Genomic DNA, 13,942 nt, shown 5'->3' with positions numbered 1-13,942 from the left:
AATGTTTTGTTGGGTTCCTTAATAAACACACGATGTATCTTGGAACAGACATCAACATGCAGCGCGCCAATCCAACTGCGCATGCTCCGTGTGACGGTCTAATAACTGATGTTGATATCAGTAGGCCTACAGATAACACTTGTTTTTACTTTATATTTGTATTGTATTTAATTGTTTAATCAAATTTAGCAAGTAAACTGAGTGTTTAAAGCAGGTCAAGGACGAAATAGCACAATACAGATAACGGATCGCTAGATAGAAGGTTCACGAATGTTCACGTCATTCGACGCGATCGTCCGTTGCTAGGCAACGGACGAAGCGATCATCTGTTGCCAGGCAGATTTGGAGTGGATTACGTATGGATGACGCGCCCGGTACAAATTTGGCAGCCGGTACAAATTTAGTGTGACAGGGCCAAAGCAATGCGACGTCCGCCGAGATGTTGCGGACCACTGCAATGACGGCTGTGCAGTGTGCGCGCAGCCCCTCCATTGCAAGCTACAGCGAACCTTAGCTTTGATTCTAATAAACATTGAAATGTTGTAATTGATTGTTGGCAAGTAAATCCCCCTCTAGTGTACATCTGGTGTAATGACACGTTGCATTAGGATGCCGACAATGCAGCGGTCTTGCGGAGGTTGCTCATTGGGCTGCTTCACAATGAAGACCCGGCTGCAGAGGTTCCTCATTGGCAGAGCTGGCCTAGCACACTGTGTGCGCTCATTTTCTTTGTGTATTGCACACGTTCAATACAGATGTGGAAAAAAAAGAGACTAAACTTATGTTGACGTTAGGAAAGAGAATTTCCTAACCCAAAAACAGAATCCGTAGAGGCCCAGAGACTGCATCAGAGGTTCAGTGTATAGGTTGAAACTAGTGGGTAGGTTGCTAACCAACCTAACTAACCAACTGAGGGCCTACACCCTCCCCCCCCCCCCCTTTTTAACAAAGTAGGAGAAGCTACAGTGGCCTGTACTGGCTTGGAAGGCGCCAGTAGTAGAGGAGCCCAAAATGATGTAATCTTCTAGGACGATAAGCTTATCGTGTTAAGTGATGAGTCATGCGGGTGTGTTCATGCATTATCCTCAACCTGGCGACCCGCTTGAGCTTTGGGTCTTGGGAGGAGGGGGGCGGGCGGTGGCAACTCTCTCCAATATTGTGAGTTTGGATTGCAGCCCCCATTATAAACACTTGGTGTGAATGGACCATACTGGACCTTTAACCTTTAAGTCTGCTGCCCCTGCTACAAAACCGTACAGCACTGCTCGTTACACATCTCCCATCTTGACACACCCAGTCATTCCATATAATGTTAAAAGTTGGTCCGGGTTACATTGTGTGGGGCTGGCAAGACGTTGATGTGCCATCTGAGAATGTTCCATCAGCACATGGAAGGCACTCTGTGTCTTTATCTGCTGCTCCTGTAGTAAAGATCAACATGTTTTAATGAAACCACAGCATATTAGAAAGAATGTATTCATCTATTTAAATCTGTCCATTAATATTAACTTGATTCAATTACAGTAGTTGAATTTGTAATGAAATTAATTCAACCAACAATCCTCTCCTACTGTATTCAGTCAGCGTGTTTCCCTTCACCTGTGCCGCTTCGTATTTGTTCTGTCTATCAAGCGTCGCAGCATATAGCGCTATCAACGGTTCCTGGTTTCCTGATGACTGCCTGTTGACCCCTGACAAAGCCTTTGCCTTCTCCCTGCTGGATTGTTTGCCTGATCTACTGGTTTCCTGTGTACCAAACAATCCTCTGGTGAAGACCAGTCTCACAGACTTTGGCCCCCTGAGTGCTTTTGATTCCTTTATCTCCTGCATGCTCACCGAGCCGTAACGATGGGCATGCCAAAGTGTACGCTGACTGTTGCATTTTATGTCCACTAAATGTGTACATGAACGTGTTAGATAGCAACGAAGATGGCCAAGTTCAAATAGAGATGCTAGCAGTGACGTCACTACCTTTGACCTGGTAATAGTAGAAGACGATGTATTGAATGCTCAACTAAGCTGGAAGGCCTCTTAATAGAGCAAAGTAAAGGACAGTGTCACATTTGGATGCTGTCCTTTACTAATTTAACATTGATGTTTATATGGAAGACACCAACCTCTTTGACCGATGTATTGACCAGGACTGCAAACCGTGTGTCTCTGAGCGGCCCTACATCCACCTCCGTTAGAGTCACTACAGAAGAATCCATCCAGGACCTCACACACAGCATCTGATGTTGATGAACAAGACTTCTTCTCCTTCAGACCGAGACCTGTCAATCACAACAGTTACAGAGGAACCTGAGACAACCTGAGAGTACACAACTTCTGATATAAACTTGAACAACACAACTTCTGATATAAACATGAACAACACAACTCTGATATAAACATGAACAACACAACTCTGATATAAACATGAACAACACAAATTCTGATATCAACATGAACAACACAACGTTCTCATCCACACAACATATGGGGGTTGCATGAGGGGCATTTCCATAATGTACCTGCGTCACACTTTGTACAGGTAGAGCATTGTTTCAGTTTATTACGGCCTGCTTGGAAAGTACCACCGGGGCACCTTGAGCACTTTGTCATGCTTCTCTCTGCGCAGTTCTTTTCAACATGCCATCCTGTTGGAAAGAAATTGTGGACTATGTCATTTGGCTTTGTTTCATACTTATTAATTTATATTAATAAGTATTAATACATATTAATTTATATTTCTTTAATCAGATTATTTTTTGATTCATATATTTAACAACAGTTCAGAAATGTGGTTCTTACCAGGCGGGCATGAAGGGCAACATTCGATTCCCACTCTGTATTCATCTAGGGGACAATTTGCTGATGCAAAAGCATGATGGCCAATTAAACTAAACACAACTAAATAGAAAATATCGGGCCACATGATGATATGCAGTTTGACTTGATTTCTGGAAATTCTGTGATATCTGGGGAGATATAGAAAAAATACAGCAGTTAATAAATGCAAAAGATGGAAAAGTACAGCAGTTCATAAATGTTATCATTGTTTCAGTGTTGTTCAATTGTTGGTTATTGGTTCTGTTTATATTGTTGTGAAAATAAGCACTCAAGCCAGAATCAACATTGTTCTCTGCGTTGTGTACCAGTGTTCATTTAGGCCTACATGTCCAGTAGGACTCTAGTTTGCATTGCAAAAACGTTACTTTCATACCATCGTGTCGTTAGCCCATCTAAAACGAGTCAAACTAGGCCTACATCGATAAGATAAAAGGAAATGTAGATTTGTAAAACCTCGTTGTCAACATGGAAGTCTAATAAGACATATTTCTAGCAAATGCCATTTAATTTTTAGAAGCAAATGACCTAAACGAGAGAAACGCAAAGCAATACTTTCTTTGCCTTTTTCTCTTTTTATGACGGAGCAGATTGCGGTCACCGAGGGCGGCTGCAAACCCTTTAAAATAGCCCTGCCATAAACTCAGGGATCATTCTTCACCCATAAAGTTGCCAGAAGGCAGAATGTGGAAAACGGGAAGGGTTTCGTTGTTTTTCCTCGACGGACTTGTTCAAAGTGAAAGTATTTCACTTTTTCTAATTTTCTACAGACGTTATCGTTTTATATACAACCAATCTATATATAAGCCTATATGGAGGAGAATGTCTGATTTGACTTACCTTACTTCAATCGAGAACGAAGTAACTTTTCATCTCTCACTTGCACGGTTGAGGGTAAAGTATCGTAATTTACCATACACTGAAAAATAATCGGATTGTGGGGAAAATTATCTTACGCTTGGTTATATGGTCATGGACAAGTTAACAAATATCCTTAGAGTATTGTGTCATTTCAGAAAATATGTATTTATTGAGAGGAGCTACTGTTTGACTCCGCCTTCACATTGCGCTGCCGTCCAACCTCCGTCCACTTCATGACCTAAACATACTTCACTTGCTGGATGACCTTCCTTGTCACAGCGGAGGGTCGCATTTTGAAACTGCATGTAATGGTTAATCACACTCACACCTGTTGGTAAAAATCGGGGCCATTGACCATGAAGTTATTTCAATGATTTATATTGGTTTCTTGAAAGCGCAAAAGCCGGGACAGCACTTGACTTGTGATAGCCGGCAGGCCTATGTCTGCCGTCTCCTAATCTCGGTTCCAGAAGTGTTACTGCGTTATATTATAACATGTATATCCTTTAGATATGGATCTAAAGTCCGATTTTTGAGAGTAGCTGACAAACAAAATCAAGCAAATGAAAACTGCGTCAAATCAAAAGTGAAACCAGGGGTGCAGTTACATATTTCGCCAGCAGATGTCACTGCACGACTTGCCTAAATCATCGAGGTTGCGTCCCAAAGCCCAGGATGTAGCATTCCTGACACCGAGGGGACGTCTGACCCTTACAGAACCTGACGTCAACCCAGCCTGACGTATCAGCTGGTTCCTGACTCTTAAAGGTCATTTTGAGTACGAGGGTGAACATAGTGCGTATGCATCTTGACCTGACTAAAGACAATGGGAATATAGAACATTATTTTGGATGGCACATCGTCATGCCAAGTTACCCACACAACGTAAGTGGAGTTAATTAAACAATCTCATGTTTTTTTTATTTTACTACATCTTTCTATGTACAGCATTTTACATAACATTGCGGGGAGTAAAATAAAGTTAATTAAAAAGAAACATAACACAATGCAAAAAAAACAACAATAAATAGCGCCTTCTCCACGACCTCCACTGGCTCCCAGTAGTCGCTCACCTCAGATTCAGGACGACGGTTCCGTCCTAAAAGGCGGTCAATGGAGCTGCCCCCGCCTCCCTCCCAGCGTTGGTCAGACCACACACCCCGGCTCGAGCGCTCTGCTCAACTCCTTCCGCTGGAGGCCTGGTGCCGCCATCGCTAAGAGCGAGCAAAGGTCCATCACCAAAGTCCCAACTGGGCGTCCCCCCAGGGAGCAGGAGGTCCCAGGGGGACGGCGCCCGGGCGCTGGGTGCTTCAGACCAACGGAAGTGCAGAGCCGCTCTGGAGGCTGACCCGGGGAGCAGAAAGCTGTCCGGGTCCGCCCTGGAGCCCGGAGAGGAAGGCGGAGCCGTTCAGGAGGCCGACGGCGAAGGAAGAGACACTCAGGGGGCTGGAGAAGGCTCGGTGGTCGACCAGGGGGGGGAGCATGGACACAAGCCAACGTTACCATCAAACCCCAGGACGCCTCACCGAGCACACCTCACACCTCGAGTTATTAACCCCTCGCTTGTCTTTGGGACCAGACTGGAGGCTGGACCAGGAGGTGGGGGGGGACCAGACTGAGGAGGGTGGACTGGGAGTGAGACAGATCCATTATGTGTGGGGCTTGAGGGTGGGGCTGGATCCAGTCTCTGGTCACCATGATGATCATCTATAGTTTCAGGGATAGTTATGGTATGTTCTTGTTGGTCCCTGGTTGGTTCAGGACCGTCAGTGGACATTAGTGGTGTAGTTTCTGGAAGAGAAGGCAGCAGAGAGTCAGGACATACAGCCAGCCTCCACATGCAGCAACACTCTTTTGGTAATGTCGGTTCCTTCTGCACCTTCTGCAAACAATTGCGTCTCTCTGATGACCAGTAAGCTTCTCTGGTAAAGCTGTTCTGCAGTGCTCTCCCTCTCCCCCCTTCCCCTCCTGTCCTCTCCTCCTCCCTCTCCTCACCCTTAGAGTAACCTTAATTTCCCTCACTCTCAACACCTCCATCCTCCTCCATCACATCTTCACTATCTGGGCTGAAGGCTGAAGGGTGGAGCAGCTCTGCAGCTGGTTGTTCTCAGGTGGAGATGAGGACACAACCAGAAACACACAACATTTGACACACAAAAACCAGACTAGATATCCACCCTTCACAGCCAGACACAGGCGCAGAACAGCTATTGTATTTTATTTCAACACCCCCACCCACTACCTGTTGGACGGTGGTCTTGGCTCATGTTAGTTTAATGTAACCATGATACACGTTAGTTTAATGTATCACTTACCTCTTTTTATCCTTCCTGTGAATAATGGCTATGATTAATCCCATTAAAGCCATTACCAGTATGACTCCTGGCATTATTCCTGTCACATGTCTTCTCTCTAGTCCTTTGTGTGGACCATGTTCTCCACATTCAGAATCAGTTGAATCAGTTCCTGGTCTCATCAGTTTCAGTCCCACAGATTCACATCTGAAATGAGAAGGACCAGACAACAGGTTTAGTTTCAGGGTGTGTAGTGTACATCCTATCCTTGGGGGAGGATAGTAGATTGGGGGTTTGACTCCTGGTCCAAAGGTACTGGGTTTGATCCCCAATGTCCACAACCTTCCTGTAGGCCTTCAGGTATGTTCTTGTTCTTGAGCTAGCTGCCTGACCCCTACCTGATCCTAATGACCTGTACCTACCTCTATTAGAAATGACTGAAGGACACTTTGGATGAAATGAAAATAGAAGATCATGTTTGATTATCAAGCTTTTATGATACTTTTGACGTTTATTTTATTACTACTTTTCTTAAATGGAGATTAAATTCAATGGAAAAGTAAACTGCAAAAACACAATGACTGCTAATAATAAGCCACTGCTAATAATAAGCCACACCAATACACATATGGTATATTGCCCAGGCCTGATGCTAAATGTCCCATTAATGTACTCTGTATTGATAAATAAAGTATGATATTCACCTACTTTGTGTGGTTCTGACAAGACGATGATGTGCCATTTGAGAATGTTCCATCAGTACAGTGAAGGCACTCTATGTCTTTATCTGCTGTTCCTGTAGGAATATATAGATGTTTTATAAGAACATGATCATTCTCTGAGTTGGTGTGAAAATGGCGAGGTACAATATTGCAACTACCTTCACCAAAATTGTTTGGTGAAAGCTTCAAGAAGGAAGAAGAAAATAGAGAATTGTAATTCAAAAGGTGTTTCTGTCTATGGAGTCATTACCCAACTGTTGTAGATTATCATGGAATAACTTTAATACATTCAATGGTAAGAAGTTGGATGGTCCCTTATAGAGTTGAATGGATTCAGCAATGAGTTTTGACACCAACCTCTTTGACCGATGTATTGACCAGGACTGCAAACCGTGTGTCTCTGAGCGGCCCTACATCCACCTCTGTTAGAGTCACTACAGAAGAATCCATCCAGGACCTCACACACAGCATCTGATGTTGATGAACACGACTTCTTCACCTTCAGACCGAGACCTGTCAATCACAACAGTTACAGAGGGACCTGAGAGGATGAGAAGGTCGTCTGAGGAAGTCTTAGATTAGAATAACTTGATAGGAACAGAAGGGGAGTATTCAGCGCAGTCAAGGGGCATCTAGGCACCTGTTACCCTCATTAATCTAAACTCATGCTTCTCATTCCTTTCCTGTTACTCAGTATTCATGGTCCTGTTTAATGGGGAAAGGGTTTTAAATGATATGGGTACATATCACTGAGCTAATAAGTTGAAAAGTGAAAATGTACCTGCATCACAATGTTTACATGCAAAGCATTGTTCACGCCCATTGTCGCCATCTTGGAAAGTACCTTCCTTGCAAGATGCACATGATGTACTCCTGGATTGATTGCAATGTCTACTAACATACATTCCTGTCGGAACCAAGACAATTGACTATGTTGAAAAAACAAAAAAAAATACTAACAAAATAACATTCCAAATTAGAGTTTTGAACCAGGTAATTAGTCAGGATATTGTCTCTTACCTGGTGGACAGGTTGGACAACAGCCCTCCTCTGTACTGTATTCTGCTGGGCGACAATTTGCTGATGCAGTAGCATTGTCAATAAAATTACAAATAAATAAAAGTAAATATATCTTGAAAATTAATTCAACATTGAAAGAAAACATTTTCCAATTCGTATGAACCTAAACCATCAAAAAGTTATTTTGAGGGAAGCAAATTTATGCCCTGCAATTCATTTATTGTAGAATAAGGTTTATTGTTTTCACATGCTTTTCTTTAAAAGTTATATGTCCAACACTTTATATTTTGGCTGCCACATCATGGCCATGCATGTTCGTTCTGAAATATCTGGGGAGAGATACAAAAAAAAGGCAGTTAATGAATGCAACATTTTAAAAGAAATCCGAATGAATGTGCTATCTGAATGAATTCATTGTTTTTTCAGCGTGACCAGGAGCCAGCTAGTGGCCTTATGGGATAGGGGAGAATAGTCGAGGTAGACCCACTGAACGGGAAAACTCAAATCGAATTTTAAAGGCACGCAATGCAGAACTAAACATAATGCATAGAGTTCTGAGTTGTCCCCTCACCGCTCGGTGACTCAATCTATTATATTTCTCGACCATGCTCAAGCAGAGTTGCATTGATCTTGACCCAGTGTTGAACTCATTCAAAGTCATGCTCAAAAACGACCGATTGGATACGACCTCTTTCCCCCAACCTTTACCAGAAACACCCATTTTATGTTTTGTAAGATTAAAAATTGTGGCGAGCAGCACGGGAAGGATGGGACGGGAGCCCAGGTTTAGCAGTTGAATACAGTAGCCCACACACAAACACACACGGGTGTGTGGTAAAATAATAGTAAGAAACTGTGTGTGAAACAACATCATTACACCAACATGAGAAATACTAGGCCTATGTCAACATTCGATGAACAAAACACAAAACGTCTCTCAAACGTAATTTCCAGCAATGTGTTCTAACCTAATCAGGTTAGGATTACAAGACAACACATTCGGTGCCTCAGCACGCTGCTTGGGGAATTAAAACCACCAAGGAAGGGGATTAATTAGATATCCTTTTAAAATAATGTGAACAAAATCCATTATTAATTCACTAATTTAACCAGCTTTAAATGCATTGCTTAATATACCGTTGCAACCACTTTTGGACCTTTGCTCCAGTCCGGTCATTCCCCAGGCAGTGCACATCGGCCATGTGGTGATACGCACACATGGCCTCCCCACTGCAGCCCGGTTTATCGCTGCTTCCCTCCCTCCAGGACTTCTACAGTAGATGGTGTGCCAGTAGAGCCAGCAGGATTATCAATGACCCCAGCCCCCCCCCCCCCCCCCCGAATCAGGGACTGCCTCTGCTGCTACACCTCTGGCACGAGGTCCAACACTTTTGAACCTTTGCTCCCGTCCGGTCATTCGCTCGCTGCTCGCCACAATATTATTTTTTTCCCTCATCTTTTAAATGTAATGTTCCATGGAGAAATCATGTTTGATCTTAGTAGGCCTATTTAAATGGTAAAATTATTAAACACAATAACTTTTGCCGTTTCAATGTTCTTCCTTTTTCGTATACCTTCCTTTCAATTAACAGCATAATAACATTTGATACATCCCCAATTGAAATATAAACGAACTAATTTAATCTGATAGAACTAGAATATCTGATTAGATTCAAGGACAGTTTAGTTTACCTCAACTTGAAGAACTTGAAAATATTGCCCCCCCGCCAACCCTTTCGAATTTGGTGCTTGCCTGGTTGCAGCCAGAATCTCATTCCGCAGTCGTCGTCATTGGTCCGTCTTCTCTTCTTGTAAATATAAAGGGAGATTGCAGCGCCATCGGGCACATTGCTGCCACCATATGGTGGCAACTATCAGAAACGTAAATAAGGGACACATGCACGCGCACGAAGCGCGCCCACGCGCATGTGTACACGCATGCATTTGCTACTACTGTGTTAGCACTACTACAGTGTTACTACTGTGCTAGACTTACTTTAGCAAATCCTATCGATTTAATAATTCATACCTCACAAGTAAAAAAAAATGTATCCTTCAACCACATCTATAATAAGCATGTACTAAAGACACACACCTTAACTCCAGTTTTGTATTTGCAGTATATACAGACTACACAAGAAACAGATTAACATTGAAGAATTGATTTTGTGCAAAATAACATTTTTTTTGGAACAGTAGTATTGCGTTTCTTAATGGAACAGTAGTAGTGCAAACATTTGGCCTCTTAGGCCTAACAAAAGTATAAAAACAGCTAGTGCAAAATTGATCACAAACTGTAAGCACTTAAATTAGCTGTAAACAAAAACAGTGCAATATGATCACAAATTGGAACAAAAACATGAAATGAAAAAAAAAAAAAAACTGTAAACAAAAAACTTGCTGGGCCTCCAAAGCCATGACAACACCTGTGTAGCCAGCAAAACTCTGGGCTAAATAACACACTAGCTAGAACCCCTTTCACACATGCAACGGTTCAAATTGATTAGTTATGCGATACTCTCACATCACCATTGTCTTGGGTTCATTTACATCAGGATTTATTGGCGTTTTGGCAATTAGGCCTACGGGTTAATATCCGAGCTCCCAAAAACGCATGTTAATACCAGGTGCAAAGCAGGGAGTTCATCACTGTGAACAAAAATATATAATAATATCAATAAATTATCATTCTTCAAATAGGCTACCTTATGATGTTCCCAGGAGCCACAATGTTTGATCAAAAAACGTAATAACCAAGTGTCAAGGTCTGCGTTGTTTCTCCGTGAGCGAACTGAGCGAAACCGAAAGTATGTAAACGAGGATGAGGTCGATGGCACCAACAGTGTATAAAACCAGAATATGACTGACCTTATTTACCATGTCGAGGACTATAGGAGACAAACTGAACGCGAAGACGGTGATTATTCAAAGCATCTCGAAAAATAAAGTTGTAGTTGGGTGTCCGATAGACTGAATAGGCCTAGGAGACGGCTGCCATTATCCTGGTCAGGACAGAATGCAGACGTATTGCACTTTGTCCCTGCTTTGTGTCGTTTAATGACAACTTAACAAGTTGATAAGCCAAAAAGCTGACTTTCAAGTGGCCACGTTGCCCCGGCTGTGATGGTTGTGCCCGAGTTTATAGCCCTATAATATAATAGGACATGATAGGCCTACCGTTGATACCGACGTGACCTATCTGGCAGGTGGACTCTGACCCTCATGCAACTGATGGTCCACTCTCGGCTGAGCCTACCTCCTGCAAAATGTAACTTAACTCTGTTCCATGTTAGACCTACCGCTGTCTGATGGTCTGATCTCTCATCATTGCTTGGTGTCTTATTTATTTTCTTATTTAAAATGTATTTATTGCATTGAAATACATTTACTATTATAAACAGGGTGCTTTATTTTATGTTTAAAGTTTGTATGTTTTGCAGGATTATACATATCAAATTCATCATGATTGAATTAACATAGGAAGCCCCGTGAGTTTCTCTCGGAGGTTCTGTCAAATTTTCTTGCATTGTTGGTCCGCCCAACAAAGTCCAGTGTGCACGCTGAGCGAACCCAATGAAAATGCTTCAAAGTCTCCCCTTCACCCTTATCGGACCGAGTCTCCCGATCTCAATGTGTGAAAGTATCCCCTAGGTAGGACGTAGGAGGACCGAGACCGGGTTCACATTTCAAACCCGTAAAGAACCATCAGGGGAATGCGCCTGGCGTCGATCAGATGAACCGCTCAGCTCAGGGATGATGACGGAACCCGAGGATCTTCGGACTACGTTTTTGATAGACAATAGCCTACATCTGAATGTAGGCTATTCATTTACAATTAAAATGGCCTCGAGAGACATTGTTTTACAGGCACACCACCGTGTCGCGTTATCACTGCAAAACGTTCACGAAAGCCGTGGGAGTAGGTGTGGTAACCCGGGCCACGGACTGTTTACTTATCATTTTCTTTTCCATAGTAGGCTATATTAAGAAAAAAAGTAAATTGAGAACAACCTAACATTCTGATACCAGTCGATGACAACCCTTCCACCTCGAACCATGTTTCCGCACTCGATCAATAAAAGTGCGCGTCACTATAGCCTACTACAATCTACGACACATCTTCAAACCCATATACTTTATATAAGAGGTTCAACTACTTCAATAAATAGCAAAATAAGCAGTTTAGCAATGATTTAAAGACGACGCATTTTCTATATGAGACTAGCTGCCTACCAAACTCAAATTAAAACTGCGTCATATATCCAAACTGAAACCAGTTACATATTTCGCCAGCAGATGTCACAGCACGACTCACTCATAAATCATCGAGGTTGCGTCCCAAAGCCCAGGCTGCAGCCTTCGTGACACTGAGGGGACGTCTGATCCCGAACCTGTCGTCAACCCAGCCTGACGTATCAGCTGGTTCCTGACTCTTAAAGGTAATTTTGAGTATGAGGGTGAAGAGGTTGCGCTAGACTTTTTCATTGTCCGTCATTTTGACGGACAGGGTCGTAAAAAATCCGTCATTGTCCATTATTATCTGTCATTTTATTTTAACTTTTAAATGGTAATATAGGCTTAGGCCTACGCTATAATGCTTATAGGCTATTCAATAGCCTCACTTGTTTTTATTGACTTATTTTCATAAAAAAAAAAAATCGCAGAACAAGCGTGTTTCAATAATAATTAATCATTTATTTATGCATTTCTTTCTGACGGTGAGAACTCGATTTTTCCGCTTTTAAAACATTGCGGCTGTTGTGCCTTAACATAGAACGATGTATGGGCTGTAATGGGCTATTTTTAGCTGAACGAAGACAATTATAGTGAAAATGAACAGTCCACTTATAATTCTTGGTAATCTTCTGTAGGCAGCTCAAACTTTCCTTCTTGCCCACATGGATTTGAAAAGTGTGCTTGCTTGCTTGAAATCAAACGTATCGATGGATACTGCTGCCGAGGCGATTGTCATTAGATGCTGCGTCTTTGCCTCCGACAGACGACTTCTCGTGGCGGTTTTTATGTTATTTTGAAGGCTGAATCCGCGCTCAGCTGCAACACTTGACACTGGGATAACCAGCGCCACTTCAGCCAGCGCTCTAAAATCGGGAAACATTTCCCCTAGCGAAGTGATGAGCAGCCGACAGGAGCCCCTGAACGAGGGATTTCCCGACCCTGCCAGCACTCTCTTCATCGGGAGAAAATCCCTCTGCATGCGGTCATTCTCAACCAGTGGTGCAGCTGCACCCCGCGGTGACCCGTAGTGGGCACAGACGCGCTCCAATGCCTCTAGTCCGTGGGTCTTCAACGCGCTGTCAGCTGTAGGATAGCGCGAGGCGCGTTGAGCACGGCCGTAACTTCGGCTCAGTTTGAAAGTTGGTGTCGGGAATGAAGCTTATGTAGAGTAAGAAAACTGTCACAACTTGCCTGTTACTTCAATTGTGATTTTTATTCTTATGTTTATTATTGGTAATGGTCATTGTAAAATCCGTCAAAATGACGGACTGCCTTCAGATTTTTCCGTCATAGTTAAAATATATCCGTCAATGACGGACATTTGTCGGTTAACGCGACCGGTGAACATAGTGCGTATGCATCTTGACCTGACTAAAGACTATGGGAATATAGAACATTATTTTGAACACGTTTACAAACTGCCAAAAGATGAAACATCATGTAATGATTTTTTTTATTTTACTACATCTTTTATGCACAGCATTTTATATACATAACATTGCGGGGAGTAAAACAAAGTTAATTCAAAAGACACATAACACAATGCAAAAAAAGACCAATAAATAGCCCCTTTTCCGGGACCTCCGCTGGCTCCCTGTCGCTCACATCAGATTGAAGACGACGGTTCAGTCCTACAAGGCGGTCAACGGAACTGCCCCCGCCTCCCTCCCAGTGTTGGTCAGACCACACCCCCCGGCTGGAGCGCTCCGCTCAACCCTGGCTGGGTGCTTCAGACCAACGGACGTGCCGAGACGCTCTGGAGGCTGACCCGGGGAGCAGAAAGCTGTCCGGGACCGCCCTGGAGCCCGGAGAGGAAGGCGGAGCCGTTCAGGAGGAGACCAAGAGAGGGGGAGCGTGGACACAAGCAGACGTTACCATCATACCCCCAGGACGCCTCACCGAGCACACCTCACACCTCCAGTTATTAACCCCTCGCTTGTCTTTGGGACCAGACTGAGGAGGGTGGACTGGGAGTGAGAC

General features: G+C 43.3%; 1 protein-coding gene across 2 annotated transcripts in view; it reads right to left on the bottom strand.

Moving 5' to 3' along the window:
• LOC130389733 (tumor necrosis factor receptor superfamily member 14-like) overlaps positions 1-9,506 on the bottom strand; it is a 10,865-nt gene extending 1,359 nt beyond the window's left edge. Inside the window, exons 1-9 of one of the 2 annotated variants that reach the window (XM_056599671.1) lie at positions 9,419-9,506; positions 7,727-8,055; positions 7,488-7,613; positions 7,064-7,219; positions 6,693-6,780; positions 6,006-6,191; positions 3,670-5,481; positions 2,794-2,960; positions 2,518-2,639 (exon numbers count right to left, since the gene is read on the bottom strand). In XM_056599671.1, coding sequence (XP_056455646.1) covers positions 5,457-5,481; positions 6,006-6,191; positions 6,693-6,780; positions 7,064-7,219; positions 7,488-7,613; positions 7,727-7,871 — 726 coding nt within the window. In that variant the 5' untranslated portion in view covers positions 7,872-8,055; positions 9,419-9,506 and the 3' untranslated portion in view covers positions 2,518-2,639; positions 2,794-2,960; positions 3,670-5,456. Of the gene's footprint in view, positions 1-1,333; positions 1,422-2,117; positions 2,274-2,513; positions 2,640-2,793; positions 2,961-3,669; positions 5,482-6,005; positions 6,192-6,692; positions 6,781-7,063; positions 7,220-7,487; positions 7,614-7,726; positions 8,056-9,418 lie in introns of those variants that run through there. The other variant, XM_056599677.1, reaches the window with a different exon arrangement.
• Between the last annotated feature and the right edge of the window lie 4,436 nt (positions 9,507-13,942).

Source organism: Gadus chalcogrammus, chromosome 1 (assembly GCF_026213295.1).
Source record: "Gadus chalcogrammus isolate NIFS_2021 chromosome 1, NIFS_Gcha_1.0, whole genome shotgun sequence".
In the NCBI taxonomy this organism is placed as follows: Eukaryota; Metazoa; Chordata; class Actinopteri; order Gadiformes; family Gadidae; genus Gadus; species Gadus chalcogrammus.
The sequence above is the reverse complement of the archived record's forward strand: the minus strand, read 5'-3'. Positions and strand labels throughout refer to the sequence as shown.